Raw genomic sequence first — 21,667 nt, 5'->3', positions numbered from 1 at the left:
ATCATTATGAAGTGTCCCTCAGTACCTTTCTTTACCTTTTTTATTTTGAAGTCTATTTCATTTGATACTAGTACCACTCCTCTGTTCTCTGAATGCCATTTGCTTGAAATATCATTTTCCACCCTTTCACTATGAGTCTATATTTGCCTTTGGAGCTGCGATGTGTGTCCTGGAGGCAGCTTATGTTTGTTTGTTTGTTTGTTTTTTGATCCATTCTTCAACTCTGTGCCTTTTTATTGGTAAGTTCATCCATTTACATTTAGAGTGATTACTGAAATATGACGTCTTGTTATAACCATTTTATCTTTTGTTTTCTAGTAACTCGGTGTTTCCATTGCTTCTTTGTCCTTGTGTTTCTGTTTTCTTTATTTTGGTTGGCTTTTGTGGGTTTTTCCACTAGTTCTTCTTGTTTTATATTATATACTTCAGTTCTGAATTTTTGGTGTGTGGTTACCATTATAAATATGTAAAGATATATACATATTTGAATATGTATATATCATATACATATTTGAATATATATATATATATATATTCATCCATTTTCTTCTGCCCAGGCCTTATTTCCATTACCCTTTGTGAATTTGGATCTTTGAATCCTCACCTTTTCTGTCATTGTGGTCTCAATTTGTCCCTGTGTATGCTGAACGTTCATTACTATCTTGCTATAGCAATTCTTTTCTTATTGTTGAAGCTTATAATGTCCTGTTCTTCATAAGGGTTGCACTCCTCTGCTTTATTTGCCTGATAGTCACCTTACTCCTAATTATGTAATTTTTGTCATTTTGTCTTAAGCGAGCTGACCCCTTTCAGTATTTCCTATAGTGCAGGCCTCACAGTGGAGAATTCTCTCATTTTTTTTTTATGTCTGGAAAGGTCTTTATCTGCAGGATAGCTTAGCTGGATACATTATTCTAGGCTGGTAGTTCCTTTCACTTAATAATTTGAACATTTGATTCCACTCCTTTTTGGCTTGTAAGGTTTTTGCTTAATAAGTCTGACAATAATATAATCATTTTCCTTTGTTATTTACCGTCTTCTTCTTCCTGGCTGCCCTGAGAATTCTTTTTTTGTCATTGATTTTTGATGATTTTAAAACAATGTGTCTTGGAGAAGGCCTTTTGAGGTTGAGATAATCGGGTCTTCTGTTGACTTTTTGAATTGCAAGCTCCAGCTCATTCCTTAGATTTAGGAAATTCTCGTCAACTATTTGTCTGAAAATGCTTTCTAATCCTTGTTCCTTTTCTCACCTTCAATAATGCCTATTATTCTTATGTTCCTCTCCTGATGCTATCAGCTAGTTCTTGTATTTCTCTTTCATTATTTTTCATTCTTCGGTTTCTCTCTTCTTCCTTCTGATTTATTTCTAGATTTCTGTCTTCAATATCACTGATCCTTTCCTCCATTTGGTCCACTCTATTTCCTAAGCTTGCTATTTCATTTTTCAACTTTTTCAGTGTGTTTTTTTTAATCTCCAGAAGGTCTATTCTGTTCTTTCTGAGAGTTTCAATCTCCTTTCTAAGGAACTCATTCTGCTCATCTAGTTGCTTTTTTAATTCCTAAAATTGTTGATATGATTGGTTTCAGAACTCACCAAGTTTTTTTCAGAAGTACCATCCTGAATTCTGTCATTTAAGTTGTATATTTCTATGTCTGTAAGCTTATTTTCTGGAGATTTTTCTTTCTTTCTGAGATGCCTTGTCACCTTGGTTGTTCATGGTGTTTAATGGACTATTTCTCCTCTTAGGCATTAATGGAAATGTATTCTGATTTTTTTTTCCAGAAAGAAGATTTATCATATAAAGATCTCTCTTTAGCCTGCTGTAAAGAAGGCACTTTTCTTTTGGTTTCCAGTAGGTGGCTTCAAAGCCTTTTGGATCCTTGTTTTATATAAAGCCTTAATAATGCCTTTTTTCTTATAGATGTTTAATTGCACTCACTACATTCAGTCTGTGTCCTTGTCGGTGTTAGAGATAGTTTCCATAGTGTTTGTTCAGATTCCCCTGGGGCTCTGTGGTGTTCCATCTCAGAGGATATGGGGGGAGGGGCCCTCTGGGTTGGGGAAATGGGGGCTGCAACTCAGCCTCAGTTTTGCAACCACAGCTGGTAAAAATCAACTGTAGTTTCTCTGTCGTCTCCGCTTTTCTGCCATCCCTGTTTCTCTGCCTTCTGCCCTGATGACGGAGCCCTGCCACTGGCTACATGGAGCTCACAGCTCTCTCAGGCAGGGCTGTTTAGGGAAGTCACCACACCTTCTCCCCTTCCCTTCTTCCTACAGGGAGCTCCAGCAGATGCAAAAGGCAGCTTCTTTGTTTCTTCCAGTCCACTGCCCGGCACCCGGAGTTCTGACCTGTGGTAGCTCTTATGGGCAGATCTCACACTCAGATGTTCTGGTGTGCAGTTTGGGGTGTTCTTTTTTTTAGTTTTAGATGTTCAGCTTATTGTTGTTTCAAGGGGAGAGATCTGAGGACATCTCTCACTCCGCCGTGTTTCTCCAAATTTCAGTGAAATACTACTTTTAAATTGAGTTCTTCTTTAGACTCTTATCATCTGTGACAGCTCATTCTCCTTTTTAACTCCTTTGATAGTTTCTTCTTTATTCTTAGTGGAAAGGCTGGAGTAGAATCCACTGGAAACATAAACTGGTAGGAACTCTTAAACAGAAATTTTGATGAATTGCTGAAGGTTGAATATGTACTCCTGTGAGTGAAAAACTCCTAGGGACTACAGTCATGAGGGGATCCCACACTTTCATGGGCTTTCTCTCTGGGAACCCCACCAAGCACTTATTGTGAGGATCCCAGAAAAACACCCTTGTGTTATTTATTTTTCAGGTAACAGTCTTGTAACAATTTAATTGTATAGAATTTCTATAAAGTATAAAAGCAAAAGTCTATCAAATCTCACTCCCCACTCAGAGATAATCACTATCGTTAGCTGATGGTCTTGGTGTCAATTTAACGCCAAAAAGACCCCCCAATTTGGGGTGCAGTGAAAAAGGAAATTTTATTCAGTTCAAACAGTTCAATTTTGATATAATAGGGCTGTAAAATAGCATGGCTGCTAGGCAGCCCTCCAGTGAGGCCCCTCCTAGAAAACTCAGTCTTGGGTGGAAAGGGAAGCTAAGCCAGAGTGGAGCTGACTTATACAGAGAGAAGTCTCCAGCCCTGGTCCCTGACTGGTCTGCCCTCAACAAAAACAAATACTTCAAATACTCACAGTTTGATTGGTCTAAAAAGCAGCTCTCCAGATTGGTTGGAAGGAAGGTCAGTGAAGATATTAATGTAATATAGCTGCGAAGCTCCAATCGGATGAGGAAAGTCTCAGTTCTTTTGGTTGTAATACAATTTCAGGAACTCCTTTATAAGTGTTGGCTCAGAAAACATGAACATAGTACAGGCAGGCAGTTCATTGCAGTCTTCTCCCTAAAGTGTGGCCTGTATGAGAGGCCCTTATTTAGCAATGGTTACTAGGCTCTGTTTGAGCCCAATTAGCCACCAGGAGCCCTTCTCAACAGGTACATTCATTCTTGGGGTCAACACTATTAATGGAAAGACATTTGGGCTGTTTCCATTTTTATTTTTTGGTGGTCATTGTTCATTATTCAGGTTGATGGTTTTCATAGCCACTTTGATTGTGAGGCTGCTGGATTTTAAGTCTCCTGTGAAGCTGGGGAGAAGGTGATGGGAATAGTCCAAGTTAAAAAGATATAAAATCTGCTGTTCTTATTCAAATTCAGCAGGCTTTTTTTTTTTAAATAAAAACATCTCAGGTTGTTTCAAGCCTTTCATTTACTTCCAGAGTTCTGAACAAGCAGATGTTTTTGTTGCTGTTATGAAGAAGCAGGTTTATGAAGCAAACCTTCACCCTGCCATTCCATACTTCCCACTACTATCCAAGACTTTCGTAATTCTCTTTTTAAAAAATATGGGGATAACTTGGCAAGGAACTGAAGTCTGCCTCTAGGAGCTGAAAGTGACCCCTGCTGACACCCGGCAACAAAGTCCTAGAACTACCAAGAAAGGAATTCTGTCATCAGCCAGAGAGCTTGGAAGAGAACCCTGAGCATCAGATGGAAATTAGACCTAGAGCAGAGAACCCAGATAACCTGTTCCCAGATTCTTATTGTACTTCTTATCCTTTGCATGCCTCTTTCTCTGCCAAGGCCCCAGTTCAAGAAGGACACACTTAATCCAGGACATTTAAGGGGCTTTGCAATAATGGAGTCAGTTTTGTTGGGAATTGGCCAGGCGGTGAGGGTTTTTTTTTTCATAGTAGCACTTATATTCCCTACCAAAATACTAGTGGGCCCGCATAATTTACAAAAGCCTGGAGAAATTATTCTATTTAAAGGATCATTGTTCTGAGGTAAAACTAGTTTTACCCAGGGGCTGTAGAGATTTTAACTGTCACTTCCATGTTATTCTAAGAACCTGATACAGACGTCAAGAGACATAAACAACTCTAAATACTGCACATCCCCAGTCTCACTCTTCTTTGTATACTAAAATCCAATAGTAACCCCTGATATGTCCTGTGATTTATCTCAAATTCTTAAAACCTCACTGGAAAGATGAAGGTTTCTCCTGCTATTCAGCAGGCATAGGTGGCTAGTAATAACTCACCACAGTTAATCTCAAAAGCACAAGGACCATTGTCTTCTTTCCCAGCAGAGTAACACATCTTTCATTCATGGATACGGTATATGAGACAGCCTCATTTTGGCTAGAAAAGGTACAGAAAGAACCCAAGAACATTAAGTTTGCCAGCTTTTCACCATTCGACACATTCATGGACTTGAATTGTGGAAATGCTCAGTTCTTTAACATAATTTATTCATCTCTGGCAAATAATGTCCAAAAAATCTTCAAGTCATTTTGAAATGTAGGGTGCTCCTCCCCTGATACATACCCATATCCAATTCGTGCTGAGAAAAATATACTTTGATACTAATAAGAAGGCTTCTCCCCAGCTTTTCCTTCTACTCAGTGAGTTCTGAGACTCCTGAGGCAAAGCTCGCATGACTCAGAGATTTAAATTTGTTAGAATGAAGGAAGAGGAAAGAAATCCTGGGATTCGTTTTCTTCCCTCCTCACCTCTATTTGCTGGTAAACTGTTGCATTTCAGATGTGTATGAAAAATCCAATTAAATATACAGTGCCAGCTTGCTGCTGGCAACAGGGTACCAGGACTTGACAGAGGAATTCATTGACATAGTCCTGGGTCAGGGCACACCACAACCACCATGAACCACTACTCCTTGTTTTGCCCAGGCCAGTGTGGCCCAAGACAAGGCCTGCATTGAACATTCATGACCTACCTCGGTGTGAGTTGTTTTGGAATCAAAAGTTAAGAAACTAAGGCTTTCTATTTAAGAATATAAGGGTGTATCTATTATGTTTTAAAATGATCTTTAGAAAGAACAAGGCTGAATTGTTTGTTGTGGGTGACAGCTGCCCTGCCTAACAGCTTCACCTTCAGCAGAAACAATAGGTGATCATATTTCCAAAGAGTACTCTATCCAAGAAGCAGAAGTAAATAGCAGTCCCACTTTGCTCATCCTAATTCTTGTGAGAAACTGGAATCCCAGTCTTGAACTTCAACCAGCCTGAGGACTTCTCAATGTCAAATACCTGCACTCCTAGACTTTTACCAATTAGGCTGCCAGACTCATCAAAAACAGTTTCTAGCAAGGACTGGAGAGAGGAATGTGTTGGGAGGGGAGAGTAGTGGGGACAAGTTTTGACTCTAGTTCTGGAGAAACTTGGCGTTAGAGGTAAGTAAGCAAGTCATGGATTTAGATGCAAGGATATGGGAGAAGAGCTCTGTTATGGGCACTAGGAACAAGGCTGGGGCTTGGCCCCAGAAGCAAAGCATGAGACTTGCTTCTGGAACCATAGGGGGATTGGCCACAGGGTGCAATTGGCAAGAGTAGCGTAGAAATGTCTGAGCTGAAAGTCAGGCAACCTGGTTTCTAACTTGGCTCTCCCACCCAGTAGTGATATGGCTTTGTGCACATGATTGTGAGCCTTCCTTAATTCATTTGTAAAATAAAGTTCACTTATGCCAACCTCTGGAAACTCAAGTTACCACAGAACTGTGCTTCTCAAACTTAAATGTGCACTCGAATCACTGAGGCATCTTGTTAAAATGCAGGTTCTGATTCAGTAGGTCTGGGATGAGGGCTTAAGACTCACAAGCTCTCAGGTGATGCTGATGTTGCTAGGCCCTGATGTTGCTTTTTGGAGTAACAAGTAAGCATAGAGGACTACAGAGTGGCTCTAGGGCTCTCTCCACTGGTACGGATGGAAAAGCCAGAAGGAGGATTGTAGTCACTAGCCCCTTCTCAGCCATCAGTCAAAGCAGTTGGCCTTTGATTTGTTTTACATAGAGTTCCATCTGAGATTTTATTTGAAAAGTAAAAGAGATTCTTTTTTTTAAGTGGTAGAAAACCATTGGATTACAATCCTTCTGGAGGAGGGGATATTTTAACTTATTTCTATTGTGAAAATGTTCACACATTCACCAAATTTGAAAGAAAAGTACAAGACACTTGCATACCCACTACCCCACAAGTACCACCATTTTGTCAATCTCATTTTATATAAAACTGATATTTAAGAACCAGGGCAGTCCCAGTTCTGGCGTCTGGCCTCAGGCTCTATTGAATGAAACAACTTCCATGATGTCTGACTCAATATTCATTTCTGCTTTAATGAGACTGAGTTTGGGTCAGTGAACTGCATTACAACTTATGAAGAACAGAGTCCCAGAATTAAACAGCCACCATGTGAAGCTAAAAAGCAAAGACAAAGACCACCAAGAAGTGCTATCAATGCACAACATCCAAAAAACATGTTTGCCAGGTTTGACTAGCCAGATTCAAGAGTTCGAAGAGGCCTTCAAAATGAAGGATCAGAACAGAGACGGTTTCCTCAACAAGGAACATTTGCATGATATGCTTGTTTCTCTAGGGAAGTACTCAGCTGATGCATACTTCAATGCCATGAGGAATGAGGCTCTAGGGTCCATAAATTTTACTTTTCTCCTTGTGGTGTTTGGTGAAAAGTTAAGTGGCATAGATCAAGAACATGTCATCAGAAATGCTTTTGTTTGCTTTGATGAAGACGCAACAAGCACCATTTATCTGAGCTGTTGATAACATTAAGAGATCAGTTTACAAATGAGGAAGTAGATGAGCTGTACAAAGACTATTGACATGTATATCTTTAAACCATGGAGCAAAAGACAAAGATCATTGAAAAAACTTCCAATTACTGTTTCTTATTCTATTTTATTTCCCAGACACTTACTCCACCCTCACAGAACCTATTGTATGTGACTAAATTTCACAGTTTTGCTTTTAAAAAAATTTAGATGCGTTCATTCCAGACCTTTCTGCCACTTAGCACTTATGTAATAAGACTGGAAATTGGGGTGAGGTTGTAAATTGTATTAAAAAACAGATTGCAAATAAACATCAACAGATGTGAAAGCCCAGGAAAATATATTTGTATTTCTGGTCTTGCTGGATTTTGACATTTTCATAAAATAAAATGATATTTTGAAATAAAGTTTATTCCAATTCTAATGGAATATAATGGTAAGTTAAACAGACAGTGGCAGTTGAGGATAGTCCTTTTTTCAGGTTTCAACTTCATATAATTCAGATTTTATAGTAAAATGGATTTTTAGCACATATGGGACAGTGTCCTTCAAAATGTTTCAGTACACTTTAACATCAGCACACAGTAAAAACTAGTTACATCTTTGTTTTTCATACTCCTAGTAAGTTAAATGTTTAAACTACTGAATGACAGATATAGAATGTATCTGAGAAAACCTTAAACATTTTATTGATCTAAGATTCTAAGAAGCAAAATTCTAAGCATTTACTGTGTGAGGCATTACACAAATATGATTTTCACTGAATCCTCCCAACAACCTTGTGAGATAGATTTTTATTAGCCCTGTATTTTAAATAGGGGGCCTGAGCTTTGAGAAGTTGAGTAATTGATCAGAGTCACTATTAGTAAGTGAGAGTTGGAATTCCAATCTCAGGCACCTAACTCTAAAGCTTAGAGTGCTGGAATTGCTGTGCTGTCTCTACGAAAAGCTCCAAATGCCTAAAAGAGCCAAAACATTTCTGACACATTATAATATAATTCTATAATCACTATTGAAATTTAAAATAATTGGGGTAATTTATTATTTGAATAGAATTTCAGAAAATTCTATCCCAAGTTAAAAAAGACAAAAAATTATAAACAATACTATTGTATATTTGAAGGGAGTTCATGTAGTACAGACTGTAGGGAAGGACTAAAAAACATATTGACAAGTATGCTATAAGCTTATTTAAAGTTCTCAAAGCTAAGCAATTCGAGAAACAGGAAAGAAAATTTTAAAGGGAAAAACTCCAATTACAAAAGTTTACCAATATTGTCCAACATCTATTCCCTCTCCTAAGAGTGTTGTATTGGTATTTTACTTACATAAATTAATGCATTTACATATAGTTTAATATTTGTGCTTTACAGGTTGGTGCAGTGGACAAATCTCTGTTCACTGCTATCACTTAATTTTTGGGGGGCTTCCTTTTCATCATCTTTCCACTCTTGTGGTTTAGTACAGTGCTTTGCAGTTCATAAGAGCTTTCACTTTCATTTATTATCTAATCCTCATGGCCTTCAAGGTAAGTAGGACTTAAGTAGAGCTGAAGTTTAGAAAGCCAAAGCACTTACCCAAAGTTCGTCAAGAACAAGAATTCATATCTGGTTCCTTTTTCCACTAACAAGCTTAAAGTCATCATAAAATGTCACAAAACCAGGTGGAGAATCACTGTATGTTTAAGGAAAGGGAAAAATATAGTGGGATTATACAGATAATTTTTAAACCAATATTTGTCAGTCAGTTGTTATGTGCCAGGTTGCCACAGCAGCTGCCCCCTACGGAGCCCTTCCTGCACACCAGGCACGTCCACATGCACACCGCGGTGGTGTTTGATCCCTGGGACAGCCTGGAAGGTGAGTTTTGCACATGCTGATTTTACCAGTTATCAAGCTGGGGCTCAGAGAGGCCGAGCCGAACCGTGTTCCCACAGCCCTTATTAAGTAGTAGAGCTGCTGTATCTAACGACAAAGCTCGTGCCCTTGACACTGATGCAGCGTTGCCTTTGGATGTCCCTGAGACTGAACAGCTCCTATGATGAATAAAGCTAACAGCTAATAAAGACCCGACCACTTCCACGCGTAAGGCATTGTGCTCAGTGCTTACTGAGCGGTGTACATTGTTTCACGATTCCTCACATAACCTCTGAATTGCTAATTGTTCTGCAGGTGAAGAAAATGAAGCTCAGAGAGTGTGAGGGACCTGGCCAAAGTCCCTCTGCTCATCTTCATCTCCTGAAGAGCCAGGTTTCAACTGCAGCTGGCTGCTCCTTCCAAGCCTGCTCCAATCGCATCGAGCCCATTTTAAAGATGGGACTGACCATCTCCCAGTATTGCTAGTGTGCTGAAAAGCTCCTGGAGACTGACTTACAGCAGAAGGAGGGGGCTGCTCCCCGGCCATATCTGCGAATCTCTGTTGTAGCATGCATAGAGATCAGAAGCACGTGATCGTTTTAGAGGCTTTGATTTGTTCAAGGTCTTGCAGCCCGTATAACTTTTGAAAACCTATATATCTCACCCTCATGGTTTATTCATGTGCAGAAAGTTGACTCTGTCAAAGCAGAGTGAGATGCTCCGTGCTCCAGCCCGAGTCTGGCCTGCGCTGATGGAATACCGCCATCTACTGTTTGCTCCCCTGAACTACATCAGAAAGCCCTAGGTGGTTGTTGCGAAGGCTACAGTGAGAGGGACAGTCGCACGTGCACAGTAGATTTTAATGAGGCGAAAAAAGAGAAGGAAGGTCTTGGGGCACCGGAAGGGAGTGGGGGAAGTGGAGTCAGTGTGAGGCTGTAGAGCCTCTGCTTTAGCAATTTCACTTGATTCCTGGGGTTATACGGTCTGACTTCCACGTTTATCATCAGGGAAAAGTGTGTCTGCAGTGAATCCTCCAACTGCAGTAACTCACAGGCGGGTGTGTTATGATTATGTCTCTTACGTGCATGTCATAACTTTGAGTTAATTTTTGTGTATGATGTGAGGTAAGGGTCATGTTTTTTTTTTCAAAGATATGATTTCCCAATGTTGCCAGTACTATTTGTTGAAAATATTATCCTTTCTCTAATGGATTGTCTTGAAATCTCTGTCAAAAGTCAATTATCCATGTAGTTGTGGGTATATTTTGAACTCTCTGTTCTGTTCCATTGATCTCTATCTTTATGCAATACCACACTGCCTGGAGTATTGCCGTCCTATAGTAAATCTTGAAACTACGAAGTGTAAGTCCTTCAACTTTGTTCTTTTTCAAAATTCTATATAGTTGTTGGAATCACCTGTCAATTTCTTTAAAAAGTCCTGCTGTGACTTTATTGGTAATGCATTGAATCTATAGGTCAGTTTGGTAGAGTTGACATTTAACAATATTGAGTCTTCAAATCCGTGAGCATTGTATATTTTTCCATTTATTTATGTATGTATTCTTTAATTTCTTTTGTAATTTTCAGTGTACAGGTATTGCATATCTTTTGTCAAATTTATCTCTAGGTATATAATATTTCTACAAAGAAGGTATACAAATGGCCAACAAGCAAATTAAAGGATACTCAACATCATTAGTCATTAGGGAAAAGCAATTAAAAATACAAGATACTACTTCATAACCACTAAGATAGTTATAATTTGTAAAAAAAAAATAAGTGTTGGAGAAGACGTGTAAAAAATAGAACCATCATACATTACTAATGGGAGTGTAAAACGGTGCATCCTCTATGTAAAACAGTTTTGGTGGTTCCCCAATACATTAAACATAGAATTACCATGTGATCCAGTAATGCCACTCCTAGATATGGACCCAAAATGTTGAAATCAGATGTTTAAACAAAGCATGTACACGAATGTTCATAGCAGCACTGTTCAAAATGGCCAAAAGGTGGAGACAATACAAATGTCCACCAGCATATGAATGAATAAAAAGAAGTAGTATGTCCATACAATGGAATACAATTCAGTCATTAAAAGGAATGAAGTACTGATACATGGAACAATGCAGATGAACCTCTAAAACATTACTCTATATTAAAGAAGCAAGACATACAAGATCCCATATCATATGATTCCATTTTTATGAAATATTCATAATAGGTATATACATAGAAACAGAAAGGATATTTGTGTTTTACAAGGGCTGAAGTAGGGAACGAATGGGGACTGATCACTTAATGAGTATAGCATTTAGGGCGTTGAAAATGTTCTGGAACTAGGTAGTGGTGATGGATACACAATAATATAAATGTACTTCAGCCACTGAATTGTATACTTAAAAATGGTTAAACTGGCAAATTTTATGTTATACATTTTATATGTTATGTTTTATGTTATATGTATTTTGCTAAAATAAGAAATCACTTGATTATAAATCTAAGGATTTATTTATAGTCTCTCAATCTGTGTCATTAATCTATGCACATATCTCTGCACCAATACCACACTGTCTTAATTACCGTGGCTTTATAATAAGTTAAGAAAAAGGTACAGTAAGTCTTTCAACTTTGTTTTTCTTTTTCAAAATGTTTTCATTATTTAAGGTAATAACATTTCCACATTCATTTTAAGATCAACTTGTCAATTTCTATAGAAAAGTCAGCTGATATATTGATAGATACTATAACAATATAAAAGTAAACTTGGGAAAGATTGCCATCTTAAGAATATTGAGTCATCCAATCTGTGAAATGTCTCTATTTAGAGCTTCTTTAAATCTTCCCAGTACTGTTTTGTAATTTTCAGTTTGCAAGTTTTGTATATATTTTATCTGAGTTATCCCTAACTGTTTCCATTTTATTCTTTTTAAGGCTACTGTGAATCAAATTATTTTCTTAATCTCATTTTTGGAATTCTGTTACCAGTATTTAGAAATACAATTGAAATTTTAATATTCATTATGTGTCCTTTAACCTTGCTAAATCTGTTTATGGCTCTAGTAGCTTCGTGTTTGTGTATTTCTTGATATTTTCTCCATATAGGATCATCTGTGGATAAAGAAAGTTTTATTTCTACCTTTCTAATCAGGATCGTTTCGTTTTGATGGGTAGGTGCTTATTCCACTGCTAGAGCCTCTAGTACAATGTTGAATAGAAAAGGTGAAAGTGGATATCTTGCATTATTTCCAAAAGTAGGGAAAACTTTCATTCTTTCGCCATTAAGTATTATGCACACTGTGAGCTTATGTAGACACTGTCAGGTTGAGGAAGTTCCCTTCTATTCCAAATTCATTGCAAATTTTTTATCATGAACAGATGGTGGATTTTGTCCAGTCTGTTTTTTTGCATCTATCTCAATGCTCATTGTTCCCCATCTGGTACTATTAATATGGTACGTAATTCATTTTCAGATGTTAAACCAGTTTTGCATTCCTAGGATAATTCCCATTTGGTCATGATATGTATCTCTAGGGTGTTTGTACCAGGCCTTGCCTGGTGGTCTTGGATTTCCCATTCACAGCAAATGTTGTCCATGAGGCAGGAGAAAGAGAATTCTAGTGTCATTGGTGTAGAACCACTAGCCTTTTCTAGGACTGTAGCCCCGCTCAAAAAGCCACACCCTCCACACCAGGCTCCAATCCTCCCTTGGACCTCACAGAGGAGGCCCCTGAAGCACACGCAGGGCCAAGACCCCAGTCCGCCTCCCTATGGCCACCAGGTTTGCGCCTTCGCCAGTGCTGGGAGGAGCCAGGATGGCCCCGCCCACCACCTCTTAGTGGCCGCAGGAGCCCATTCGCTGCACCCCCATTGGCTGGACCGTGTCGGGGGCGGACTCTGCATGATGCGCACCTAGGGACAGAGAGCTTGCCGCCCAGGTGAGCTCCCGGGATGGCAGCGTGTCCCTTGAGTGGCATAGAGGCTCAGGGACAGAAGCAGGATTCCTGGGCTGCCGTGGCTGGAGGGCCTCTGCGAGGCAGCAGCTGCAACAGAGGCAGGCCTCGTGCTTGTCTTGCATGACGAGGGTTCAGGCCAGGGTGATGGCAGGGGCATTGGTTCTGGGGAGTCCCGGAACTCCTGGACCTCAGTTCTTTGCGTCTGGTTGAAAAAGAATTGAAGGCAGACGCCCAGAAATTAATTGTGTACAAGGTAGCCTTATTAAAGGCGAAAGCACACCTTTAGAAGGGTAAATAGGCCGCCAGGAGCTATCGGCCTTCAAGACAAACTAAGCTCAGTCTCAAAAGGGGGAGAAAGCTGCCAAAAGTCGTCAGCCTCAAAGACTTCTGCCAAAGCAGAACTACACGCTCAGATGGGAGAGCCGGCAGGCTCAAGGGAGAGCTGCTGCATGGGCCTGTTGTGGGTTTGGGGATTTCATCCATTAATATTACTAAGGGGTGGAATATTCATGATTTAGGGTGGTCGCCTTTTGGAAAGAAGGTGGTTCTTTTTCTGGAATTAAGGAGGTGCCCCTTTTCTTACCACATGTGGGTTTTTTTCCCCAGAACTGTCAGAGCATCAGATGCATAATGGATACAGCCTTAACCCCAATGCTAATTTATTATAATGATTGTATAATGAAGCAAAGGTGAATTCTAGGTCACACCACCAGCTCTCCCTCTGCGCATGCCTATGTTGGGGACTTTCCCGATTCCCTTTATTTTCCACTTTAGCAGGAATATTTAAACTACAAGACTGTGTCACTACGTCAAAGCTATTGTTCAAGTAGCTCTGGGGGGGGTGGTCCTGAGGTAAGTCCTACCTCAGCAGGACCATGCTCAGACTTCTCTGACCAGGGCAGTGGCTTCTTCTGGAGGAGGGCGGGCTCTCTGAAGGGAGAGCACCTGAGGCAGCAGAGTTCTTCTGCCAGGCAACCCTCAGTCCCCTCATCCCCTACGCAAGGACCCACACAAGGACCCTCCCCAGCGGGCTCCTCACCCCTGGTCTGGTTGGCTGGGGGTGGTTCCAACTCGTGTGCAAGGGGCAGTCCCCCAGTGCTCTAGTCCTTGAGGGCTGGGCCTGCCTCCACCCAAGCCCCAGACTGCCCTGTCCCTCCAAACTGGCTAAGGTGGTGGTGGGCAAGGACCCTGGGGGAGCTTCCCTCCCAGGCATTTCCCCAGAACTCCTGCAGCTGATTCCTCTCTGTATTTCCAGTAGAGGGCGTCGCTCTGAGCAGAGGGTGCATTTAGTTTTGTGTCACAAACGCGCGTGTGTTTTGGAGCCAAGGGGACAGTCATATACATGTCGCCCCTAGGAGGGCAGGGGCCGTGTCTGTCCTGCTCACTTTTGGATCCTACGAACCTGCCCCAGAGTCTGGCACTGAGTGGATGACTCAAGGGACACTTAGAAGGTGGCATTTTGTTGGTAGGAATCTGTTAAAACATGAGGTTTGGTGGGGAATGGACGCATCCCTGCTGTGAATCGCATTAATTCTAACGTGTGTCCAGTACTTGTGTGTGCCAAGCCCTGGGCTCAGCGCCTTAAGGGCATTCACGACATTTAATCCTCAAAAAACTCCCACGAGAGACGTCACAGCATTCATTGTCAAGTCCATGTTACAGCCTGGTGGGGGAGACGCAACCAGGGCGTGGGAGCACAGCGCTAGTCCCACCCAGACCGTGAGCCAGCAGCCCTTTCCTGACCTCTGCGCTCCCACCCGCGAGGTGCCTCGTCCCGGGGGAGTACATTCACAAGGTGCTCGGGATGGCAGTATGGAAGCCAACCCCCTTTGGACAGCATTCTTCTCCCAGCAGAGACCCAGGCCTTCCTGGTGTCAGAGTCCCCCTGCCGCTTCTCTGCCAGTGGCGTTGACCCCCTGCAGAGGTAGCGGGAGACTTTGCAAAGTTTACCATCGAAGGCCGCTGCTAGCCCTTTTCTCTCCCAGTTCCTTCCTCAGAGCGCAGGGCACCGCAGGTAGGACGGTGGGTGGGCTGCAAGCCTGCCCAAAAAGGGTTTGAAGGCGGCCAGGGCCGGCGAGAAGGGTGAATTAGCGCACAGTGGAAAGGCTGCCCAGCCGGGTCAGAGTACATACGCGAGGACTGTGCAAACAAGTGAAGATACTGAGAGTACCGGGAGGTCGGGTTCTCCATGCCAGAAGGCTGCTATAAACATGGAAATGTGGAAAGAGAGGGAAATGTGGGGTGATCCCTGTGCTCTTGGACTGGTACTGAAGGTACTGGTGTCATCTCAAGGGTTTTTTCGATAGGCATAGAAATAAGATCTTGGCTTCTGAGTGCTATATTCTCCAACCTGAAGGATCAGAAAAAGTTGGCAAAACGGCTGAAGAATGACATTTTAATGTCATTTAAAGACATTAAAGACTCACGCATTAAACACGCCAAGGAGGGGTTGTTTATACGGATTAGAAATATCTATGAGGAAAATATACAGCCAACCTTTATGCATATAACAACAGCAGTGCACAGGGAGGGCAAGGAGAGACTGAATGCAGAGGCAGGCCACTCCAGATTGGTGGGGGCAGGTTAATAAGCAAGGGAGCTTACATACAAGGCTTGTCTTGGACAGCTGTAAGAATCTCTTTTTTTCTTTTTTTCCATTTATTTATTTTTTATGGTGACATTGATTAATGAAATCCAATAAGTTTCAGCTGTACACTTTACCAGCAAGGCCTATGTATGTAAGAATCTTAAATATGCAGAGAGGCCTTAACTGGGTTTGGACACTGTACCGTCCAGATGAGCTCAACACCTTCTTCTTTCAAGGTTTTTGTCCTTGAAAGGGCTTTGCCTATGGGAATGGTGGCCAGAACATGCACTCCAAAGACAGGTTGGAGTAAGGAGCCTCTGATTGCCCAGCTCCAGCTCAAGGACAACTGGTGGTCATGTCCTCTCAATGATGTCTTTCAACAGATGACTGTGGGGATTATAATGAGATGACTGCAGCAAACCATCCAGCACAGTGCCTGGATCTCCAAAAGCTCTCATTATACGTCAGTTCCCTTCACTTGGTTTCCTCTTCTCAGAGTGACAAGGTTGCTCCAGGTGACATCTGAGGACAAATGTTGACTAGACATCATCTTGATTGTCCACAACCACCCTGATGGCTCCTTACTGGAAGTGCAGGAGTGCCCGTGGCCGGCCTGGAGCCACACAGTCATGGGTGGAAGAGCTGGGCTCAGGATGCAGGTCTTAACCAGAGCGGGGTGTGCTTGCCTATCTTTCTCCCTGGCTAGGAAGGGTGGTCCTCCCTCATCAGAGTGCCTTAGGGCTCTGTTTTGATCCTCTCGATCTTGGTTGTGCCAGATTACATGATCCCTGGAGTGGGTGTGGAACTATCAGAGATTGAATAGGACCATCTGAACAAAGAAGAGGGAAGCTCAGGACATTGGCAGGGACTGGGGTCCATTCCTCCTGTGCTGGCAGATGTTGGAAGGGTCCATCTTGTCAGGGTGCTCTGATCCATGGAGAGCTCTTGGTGACAGGTGAGGAGTGCACCCAGTGCCCTTATCGTGGCTGTTCCTCAGTGTGACCACACCTTGTCTCCTCAGGGCACCTCTCTCCTGAGGCCTGTGGGCCTGCCTTGCTCTATCTGGGTAACGACGGAGCCCCCTCTCCCCTAGCCCCCTACCCAACTGCCACCCTCACCCGCAAAGCAGCTTCAGTGCCCCTGGCCTGTCTTCTCTGGGGAGGTTCCATGAAGTGAAGCTCCAATAGTAGAGTTGGGATTTAAAGTGGAGGGAAGGGAAGCTTTCATCCCAGTGGTTTCTCTTCTTCAAAACTCTGCACTCACCTGGCCAGCAGGAGGCGATGTAGACCTTGCCACCTGCTGTTGCCCAGGGCCCTCCAACAACACAGAATCTGCAGTCTGTTTCACCTCACTTCCCCAGCTCATCCTCATGGTTCAAATGAATTAAGCACTTTCTAACACCAAGCTCTATTATGAAGACAAGATAGGTATTAGGTTATTCAGACAAAGGTTGTGAATTGGGCAGTTGCCACCTTAGGCCTCTTGCTGCTGCCTTCTCTTCATGGGGGCAGTGGTCCAGGCCAAGAAAGGCCTCGAGCATCTCCTGAACTCTCCCTACCCACTTAAAGCCCTCTGAGGGTGCACCCATCCCCCAGCTCCTGGCCATCAGAGAGGTTATCTCACCAATACGCCATCTCACCCCAAGGACATTGCACACCACAAACAGGAGGCCTCCAGTTTTATTTTTTTGAACTCAAGGACTTTTTTTTCCACTTAGAGAGACAGCAAGATTTGACAATAGCAGAAACAAGAACGTTTCTCTGACCAGATTGTGCTGACCAATACAGAGATCACACACACAGAGAAGTGAAAGTCATCTTATATGGGTTGGTGTCTCAGATTCTGTACAAATTCCACTGCCTGGAAGACAGACTGCAAATAAATAAAGTGCATTGCGAACCCATCAAGCAGCTAGGGTCCAGTGGGGTGTGAAGGGAGTTGAGAAAAGAAAAGCAGCTCACTACTCAAGGCCGAAATGATGAGAAAAGCCCTGGCAGGAACACAGTCTAAGGCCCATTCCCTTTGAGCAGAGACAGCCACAGCAGCTCCACCCAGAGCCACTTCCTGTGCCCCTCGGCATGGGGTGGAGCTTCTCCATCTGTGAGGCCAGAGGACCCTGAGGCTCCTATGCACATTTCTCCCTGAGGGACAGGGCACAGAATCCATGAGGAGCCTTCCTCATGCCATTCTCAGGTCTTCCTCCTCCCTGCCTGACCCAGGAAGAGGCTGGAGCTGGGTTCCAGTTGCCCAGACGGTAAGACCTGGGCTCGAAAGGAGTACATCAGTGTATCGGCCCCCAAAAGACCCTCATCTTCCTCACCACTCAAGAAGCCCATGTCGCTCTCCTTTCTCTGAGGCTGTCTCCAGAGAAATATGGATGGAGTCGGCAGGCTGGCAGACTCCCAGTAGTAGTCCTGGATAGATAGGGTTGGAGTGGAGGAGTTGCCACCAGGACTGTGGACTCCTGGGAAATTTGGCACAAGGAAGGAAGCCATCCAGTTCTCTCTCTGGGAAACTGCAGGGGGTACATGGTGGCTTTGGTCCAGTCTCGGTTCCCTGGGTGAAGCAGGTGATCTTCACCCAGGACCTGGGTTCCAGCTGGGCAGCTGAGGAGGGCAGATGGTGTGAGACTGGGTCACTCTGTTGCTGGGGCCAACCAGGCTGCTGTGGTTTTCAGCCTCAGGAACTCTGAGTGCCTGGGCTGAGAGTAACCAGTGTCAGAGCTGATGGGACCAGGGGCAGGTGGTGAGGGCCAGGGTCTCTCTTGACTCCCCTTCTGAACTGCTCCTGGCCATCCTGGTATGCCAGCCGTCAGCAGCACAGGCCAGTCCTCCAGGACTAATCCAAGCTCATCCTAGAGGAGTGTCTCCCATGTGATTCTGGGAATGTAGTCAGGCCCAGAGACAGAGGTCATGCATGGTTCCCAGCCCCATCCTACCCCAGGTTTATCCCTTCACCTTCATGGTTACATCATGTTCCCAGTAGGTCCTCATCCACACCTAAACTGAGAAGCTTGTGTCTAATTGCTGAGGAACCCTTGGTCAAGCTTGGGGTGGGGGTGGGCAGACCCAGATCTGTGGGTGTAGACCTCAGCTCCCCAGGGGCTTCTGGGACTCATCTCAGTTCAGATTGTCCACCTGGTCTTTTGACCTCTGCTACCATTCCAAGGAAAGCTAGTTCCCCACATTCCCTACCCAGGTCCTCTCTTTCCCTAGGTCCCCTGGGAGCCTTGTGCTCCCCTCCCCCAGGAGCAGACAGGGGCTGGGATGGGGGACTGTAGGCCTAGGGGCAGATTTAGCTCCACCACTCTTTATCTGTATGACTAGGGCAAATGCAACCCCCCTCCCAATAGCCAATTTCCCAAGTCATTAGGTAAAGAGAATAAAAGTCCCTCATGGTATTGCTAGGAGATCTCAGTGCCCAGGTGACACGGTCCCCATCCTTCCACATGCCAACACTGGATCACTGGGTTACCCCAGCCCTTGGGGTGGCTGCCTGGAAGACCACTCATCTCCTCCTTGGTCAGGCCCTTCACTCAGCTGCTCCCGGGAAGCACCTGGGCCAGGGGTGCCTGTGGGCACAAATCTGACTCTTGAAGCCAGAGAAGGAGAGAGTCATGACGTGCAAACACCAGTCCCTGGAAGAAAAAAAGAAATGGAGACTTGAGAGTTGCCTCCCCACCCAAAGAGTTCCCAGTTCCCCAAGTAGCACCTACTCTACAAGCCCTTACTGCATCTGCTCTCTCCACCCAAGCCCAAGAGTTGCCTTCTGCTCAAGGAAATCGCCATTTTCCAGATTCTCTGGGTCCACAGGGGGCTGCTGGAGGCCATCAGTACTGAAGAATGGCATTCTGTGGCATCTGGGAGGGCTGGAGGGGGCATGGCGGAGATGGAGTAAGAGCAAGACTGTGGGGGTGGGCATAGGGACGAAGGTGCCTTTCCTCCTCTCCCCTGCCTCCCATGCAGAGCTTGGGAGGATGCCCTCAGAGAGGAGAGAGAGCAAAAGGGGCAGCAGGGGCAGGCAGACGGGAGTCTACCTCTCCGCGGTGCCCCCCACCCCCCCACCCCCGCCCCTGGCTGGGAAGACGGGGTGCAGGGAGCTGCAGAGAGCCCAGGGGCCTGAGAGCTGAGAAGAAGACAGACCTGTGGTTTGGCCAAGAACACAACCATCCATTCTGGCTTCCAACCAAGGGGTGGAGAAGGCTGGCAGCATCTTTTCTCTTCTAGGGCCTCCCTGGGGGCCACCCCAGCCCATCCCCCCCATTTCTTCTGGTTCAGGTGACTCCTTCGAGGCCTCTGGGGAAAGAGAGGCGGGGACTGGGTCGCGGGCAGGCGGGACGCCCAGGTCTCCATTGGCGATGGGCTGAACCTCTGATATGGACGGTGCACAAGCCACCGCTGCCCCTCACCCCCATCTTGGAATCGTGACAAGGGACTCAGAGAGACTGCGGAGGCTGTGCCTGCCTCTGCTCGGCTCTGCAGCTCACCAGACTGGCTTCCTCGGGTTCGTTCCATATTTCCCCTGAACCCCCAAGGGGTCTGGACGTCTAGATGTCACGGCAACCGCCCCCCTCCAGCCCACAGGTCCAACCTTTGGCCGCCTACCTTTTCGGTCAGGCCCAGTCAGAGCAAGTCCTTGCAGCACAATTTCTTCTTTCTGGTTTCCCCCTTCCGCCAAGGTGAGGCAACAGGTCGGCCACACTCAGATAATTTCCTCGAGCCCGAGGGAAAGGGCCCGTTTTGTGAGTTCGTGTGCAATCCGCGCGTGTGGGCGGGTCACGGCTGGGTCCGGGGATCGGTGGCCGGCGTCCTCCCGCGGAGGTCTAGGGTGCAGGGGCCCAGGGCGCCCCGCCTCCTCCCCCCTGCAGCGTCCCGGCGACCCCGCCGTCCTCCATACCCGCGCCCCTACTCGCGCAGGCGTGCGGGCGCGGGACCCTCCGGACTCGCCGCTGTGGCCACGGGCGCTCACTCGATCCGCACCTGCAGGCGGACGTTGAGCATCACCGAGGCCACGACGTAGAAGTAGGGGAAATTCATGCGCAGCCGCCAGGCCAGGTCGAAGAAGGTGAGCAGTGTGCGCGTGAGCCCCTTGCAGAAGGCGTGGTAGGAGCCGCGGGTCGCAGCCGAGCGCGACAGCCGCACCGCCAGGCCAGACAGGGCCGCCGCCGCCGCCGCTGCCGACACAGCCGCCGACGCAGCCATGGGCCCAGCAGGCGCAGGCCCCGCCGACCCGCAGGAGCGCAAGCGGGCTGGCAGGTGGACGCGAGGCCTGGAGCTCCAGCCGGCCCCGGGCGCTCTCGTCCGACCCTGTCCCGCCTCAGTATCCAAGCTGGTTGGACTCGGTCAGCCGCCCCCGCAGCAGCCACTGTCCCTCCTCCTCCCACCCCCTCGCTCGCGCAGCTCCGCCCCTGCCGTATCCACGCCTTTTGCCGAGAGCCACAGATCTGCAGTAGCAGATATAGCCCCGCCTGCGGCATCCGCACCTCTGGCATAGCCCTGCCCATGGCACCACCCCGCCAGCAAGCCTGGGCTCCTAAGAGCAAAGATGGAAGGCCTGAGCTCATTGGAAGGCCTTGCTGCCCTGGAGGGAAGTGGAGGGCTGGTGCGTCTGGATGGCTATGCTGATTTTGTACGGAAGGCCCATCTGAAGGCCCCGCCCGTTCACACCATACCCCATTGTCTTTTGCAGAGCTTTTGTAGCTTTGGGAACATCATTTTATTACAGACTGCGATTCATCTACAACAGAGGATTAACCAATATTACATAAACTCCGAGTTATTGGATGATTTCACCTACAAGTTGTTGTCATACCCTGAGCCCTGTGGGCAGGTCACAAAACCAGGAAGAGGCCTAGCTATGACTGGATCTCAAGTCTTAGTTTGAGCCAGCTGTATAACACTATCAGGAGTAAGGAAGAATACTGTTAAACAAGTGGGGGAGTGAAATATTCTGATTTGGTCTAACTCACCTTGAAACCAAATCCTCTCCATTGGTTGCCTGGAATTGCCCAGGAAATTACTCTTCTCTCATTTAATTCATTTTCAAGTATTTATTGAACACCGATTATCTACCAGCCTTTGTTCTAGGTACTGGAAGCACAGC

The 21,667-nt window shown here is 45.3% G+C and overlaps 1 protein-coding gene across 1 annotated transcript; it reads right to left on the bottom strand.

Moving 5' to 3' along the window:
• Positions 1-17,226: 17,226 nt before the first annotated feature.
• On the bottom strand, positions 17,227-20,924 carry LOC107499440 (small integral membrane protein 10-like protein 2A). Its single transcript, XM_036227168.1, has 2 exons — positions 20,170-20,924; positions 17,227-19,202 (listed from the first exon to the last, which is right to left on the bottom strand). Exon 1 carries the CDS (start codon positions 20,764-20,766, stop codon positions 20,530-20,532), a length of 237 nt encoding a protein of 78 aa, XP_036083061.1. The 5' UTR covers positions 20,767-20,924; the 3' UTR covers positions 17,227-19,202; positions 20,170-20,529.
• Between the last annotated feature and the right edge of the window lie 743 nt (positions 20,925-21,667).

The sequence above is a fragment of the Rousettus aegyptiacus genome, unplaced genomic scaffold (assembly GCF_014176215.1).
Source record: "Rousettus aegyptiacus isolate mRouAeg1 unplaced genomic scaffold, mRouAeg1.p scaffold_m13_p_9, whole genome shotgun sequence".
Lineage (NCBI taxonomy): Eukaryota > Metazoa > Chordata > Mammalia > Chiroptera > Pteropodidae > Rousettus > Rousettus aegyptiacus.
The sequence above is the reverse complement of the archived record's forward strand: the minus strand, read 5'-3'. Positions and strand labels throughout refer to the sequence as shown.